The following is a 4,624-nucleotide window of genomic DNA, read 5'->3' on the forward strand; positions in this document are numbered from 1 at the left end:
GTGTGTGTGTGCGTGTGTGTGTGTGTTGCGGGGTGGGGGGGGGCTGCCATGAGGAGAGTGCCCTTCGGCTCAAAGACACGTCCCAGAGTCGTTTCTGGTCCCCACCTGTCGTTTTGCTCCTCAGCATGGCTGCCTAAATTCGCTGCAGGATTTCTCCAACATGCATGAATGCGCATGTCTTTTATAAGAGTATAACATTATAACATGATATAAAACTCAAAAAATTGGTTTTACATGATATTGCCCCTTTAATGCATCCATTATAAATATGCATGCATCAAACACAAATAATCTGAGCTGTTGCAGCTGCCAACGATCTGATATCAGTTTCTCAGCAGGATAATCTTATTTTATTAAAATGTTAATGTAATAATAACTCATCCTGTACATCCGGGTTATTGTTGCTGATCCTCTCACTGTTTGTCTTTGGAAACAGCAGACTGAATACAGCTCACCAAATACTGCCATCATAGTGATGGTCGTCATCGCCATCCTCCTGATGAGCGCAGTAACAGGCGTTTGGCTGGTTAAGAAATACGTCTGTGGAGGACGGTCAGTTTATCCGTTCTTACCTTACCCTYCACACTGCTGACGTTCTTTTTTTCCCTCCTTACTAATACGCTGTTTTTGTTTGTTTTTCTGTAGGTTCCTTGTGCACAGATACTCAGTTATGAGGGAACATGTGGAAGCGAACAAAATAGAAGGAGTGGATGATGTCGACACAAACTACATGGAGACAGAAAAAACACAGTTCAATGAAGACTCAGATCAGGTGTGGAACTGTGCTTAATTATTAATTAACTCTAACTCATTGTTTTTGTAATTTATTTGAAGTTAATTTATCCTGTTTGTGTTTTATTACAGGACCTTTTAGTATAAGACGTCTTTCGTGAAGTCTGGGCTTTCCTGTTGTTCCCACATGGCCTGCTCCCCTCTTCTCGCTCTCTTCCCCTCCAGTGGCTGGAGGACTCTGCAGCAGCGGGTTTACAGTTATGGCTCATATAAAGGGTGGGAAATGGCACAAAACAAAACAAAAAAAAAGAAAAGAAAAGAAAAGGCCTCTGGGATCCCTGGAGAGATTTTGTTATTTCGTTCACAAAGAGTTTTGTAAGAACCAATCAGTGTGAATTTGGGCTCCGGTTAGTTTTCTCACATGCTGACTTAAAAAGAGGCGGCCTCAAACTGCAGGAGCACCGCTGACGCTAAACCTTGGATATTTTATGGGGCTTTCAGAGTGTTTTAAGGAGCAGCAGTGCAACATATGTAGCCTGTTGTCCTTTAAGCCTTTTTATATTTTGTAAATGTAAGCAACACACCAGATACATTGCTGGAGGGCCGTTTAACCTTCATTTGTTCAGCTCCACGAGTCACTAAAACAAACCCATTTTTAAATACTACTTATTTTTTAAGTTTCTTTTTATATTTTATATCTTGTGTTTTAAACTTTTTATCATAAAATCAAGTAAATACTGAACAGGATTTGTTATAATTGCTAACTGAGTTAGAATTAATTGTTCATTAAGCTCCAATCTCCTAAAATTAAACCATCATCTCCTTTTATACATTAAGTTAACAATAGAGTTAATGAAACCCATTTAAATTCTTCATTATTAATTTTTGAGATATTCTTACCTACTTTAAATTGACAATCAAATTCAGTATTGTTTTACCACATAAATACAGTGATGAGACACAATGTAGCTAAATAAGCATTCTGTTAATGTGAACATGAACACAAAAAAACATACATTTCTATTTGAAGCTGCAGCTGCAGTTTCTGGGTAAATTTGGTGAATTGTGTGCAGTGTTAGGTCTATAGATCACGTTTTGTTTTTTATAATCCAGCTGCTTCTTATGAAGTTCAAAGACAGATGTAGTGATTGTAAAAAGTAATTGCACTCAGCTAAAAGAAAAGGCTGTAATATCATAATTGTGGCAACAGTTTGGCATAGACATGCTCAGATATTGCAGCTTTTAAACATGACAGCCAAGAATAATAACAGAAGTCACTAAATCAATAGTTTAGATTTTTTGAGCTGGGGTTTTATGGTTTTATAGGTAATTAATACCTGATCTGTTGTAGATAGCTCTTTGATTGACCTCAGTTTGGCAAAATAGTTTGATTCTGATCAGATTGATGAGCTAATGGCTAATATGAGTGAGGGATGAAGTGATGTATTGTCCTAAAATGGCTCTAATCTAAAATTTATACTTGTGTTTTTTTGTAAAAGCAAATAGCAGCAACCAGTGTAAATAACCACATGATCCAGAGTTAATGGTGTAAATATTTATAAAATGACATTCACATGAACTTGAGATGGCAAGAACCCATTTTGGTCTTAGTCCAAATTAGCCGTTAGCTCATCAAGCCGATTTTTCTCTAGACTGAGACCATTCAAAGTGCTGTCTGCAACAAGTAAGATACTACCTGTTCATGCCCTTTCCACAGAACCACACTTAAAAAGATTTGAACAACCACTTAAGTTTTTTTTCTTTTTATGGCACACTGAGTTTCAGTCTTAATGAGCATCTTTGTTATTAGATAAAATGTGACAGAGAGCAGCTTAACTCAGCCGATCTCTTCTGCTCTTTGATATGTGTGTTTGTGTGTGTGTGTGTGGTGAAAATGACAGACTTGAATTGTTGCCAAAGCACTTTTACTGTTAGTTTTTTACAGATTTTGGAGGTGAGGGTTGCCAAAGGGAAACCTTGGCTTAGCATTATTGGAGCATGAAGGTGATGCGAACACAAACCCTTTACTTGAACTAAAACTTTTGCCTAACAGGTTGCACCGGTACAATATGCTCCTCTACTTATGACATTGATTTTTTTATTATTTTACTAATATGTCCCACATACCAACATGTATCTTTCTAATGACTTTAAGGCAGATGAAAACATATTCATCAAAATACCTTACTTGTATTTAAGGGCAATTTGTAGAAATACCTTAAATCTCTTAAAAAGTTTCACATTTTGTAACAAATGAATTAGGACCCTTTTATCAAGTGCTATTTTTTAAACACACCAACACTAGTTGGCTGCATTTCATTTTTTCCCTTTTGTTTTTTATATAAAATGTTGGCTGACTACATTTCTAATATCTGCAGAGATGAATGTTTGACAAACACACTGAGCTGTTTGATGCTCGTGTCCTCCAGCAGAGGCAATAATATCCCAGTTAATAAGCTATTGTACTAAACAGGCACAATAAATGAGGGTTTTTCTCAGAGACTGTTGGGTGGCCTTGGTCAGAAATAAAAAGCAAACGTCTGTGCTTGATACATCCTAATTTACTCAACTGTCAGTGAGAGCAAACCCAGCTATTTTACTGGATTCAATGACTTTGGTTTTTGCACTGTATCTACAGACCTGTGAAAGTGTTGCATTTGTTGACGTTGTATAACTACATCCTGTTAAAAGAAGATAGGGCCATGGGTTCTGACTTTTTTTCTTCCCATCTTGTTTCTCTGATGTCAGAGATAAGCGTCTCTAAATGAATTTGCTTTGTAGCAGAAGAGATGTTTTGTAACAATGTTGGCATTTACAGAATGAAATACAGTAACACCATCTCTTTTATATGTTGTTTCCCTGTGTTTTTTCTCATAGTTTACAATACACATTTTCATCATAAAAGACGCTACATAAAATGTGTAAGAGTTTATACTCAGCGAAAACCAGTCAGCTTAAACATGGAAATTAAAAGTAGCTGATGTATATGTGTGGACGAACAGATGCAACTGCTATCGTGAGTTTATGAAAAATGGGCTGTTGGATATAATTTACAACCAAGAAGAGCTGCATGCACCTTGGGATGAAGTTAAAAATATAAAATAGTTAAATAAAACAGCAACACTGCTTTCATCTACGGAAAAAAAAAAATTAAAGAACATTTAAAAAACATGGCTCAGCATTACACAATGTAAGTAAAACTACCACTGTATCTAATATGTACGAATCTCAAACTAATCAGAAAACCCACTTTAAGATATTAGTTCTTAATGTAGACTTCAACGAAGGGAAACATTCAAAAGCATAAAATAATGTTTTGGGGCCCTCTAAATCTCAGAGTTCTGGGCTATTAGTGTGGTATTCCCTTTGCACATTTTACCAAACGCATTTTATGTTTTACTTTATTGTGCAAGCAAGCTGAGACATTACATTTTCTTTGTGACATTTTTTGTTTAGTGCTCCACATTTGTCTTAATAAATTACCAACCTCAAAGTCGTGGTTGTAAGACAAGAAATGGAAAGGAAAACTGTATTATCCTTAAAACTGCACTCTTAAATAGCTTTGAAATTATGAAATTATATCAATATAAAGAAGAACATGTCCTGATGCATCTCAGTAATCCAGGTAAAAAAGAAAAAAAATGTATAGGTCTTCTAGACTGGTTCTTCTCTAATGAAACGTTTCGTCTCTCCTCCAAGAGACTTCTTCAGTCTGAGAGTTTCAGGCAAAATTCAGGCTTTTAAGCACTGCCTCCATGTGACTGATATATCACATGACTATCGTTGACACCTAATTAACACCTATTGTTAGGTGTTACCTGTACATGGAGGAAGTGGAAAAGAGAGCCTTGATGTCCTTTTCAGGGGTGCCACCAAGCCATTGGTTCAGATA

The 4,624-nt window shown here is 36.3% G+C and overlaps 1 protein-coding gene across 1 annotated transcript in view; it reads left to right on the forward strand.

The window, feature by feature from the left end:
- Positions 1-3,579, forward strand: part of LOC106513217 (sortilin) — a 19,139-nt gene extending 15,560 nt beyond the window's left edge. Inside the window, exons 17-19 of the mRNA XM_014001937.1 lie at positions 437-552; positions 646-772; positions 865-3,579. Of these exons, the coding sequence (XP_013857391.1) occupies positions 437-552; positions 646-772; positions 865-879 (258 nt within the window). The 3' untranslated portion in view covers positions 880-3,579. The remainder of the gene's footprint in view (positions 1-436; positions 553-645; positions 773-864) is intronic.
- Positions 3,580-4,624: the final 1,045 nt, after the last annotated feature.

This window comes from Austrofundulus limnaeus, unplaced genomic scaffold (genome assembly GCF_001266775.1).
Source record: "Austrofundulus limnaeus strain Quisiro unplaced genomic scaffold, Austrofundulus_limnaeus-1.0 Scaffold11, whole genome shotgun sequence".
In the NCBI taxonomy this organism is placed as follows: domain Eukaryota; kingdom Metazoa; phylum Chordata; class Actinopteri; order Cyprinodontiformes; family Rivulidae; genus Austrofundulus; species Austrofundulus limnaeus.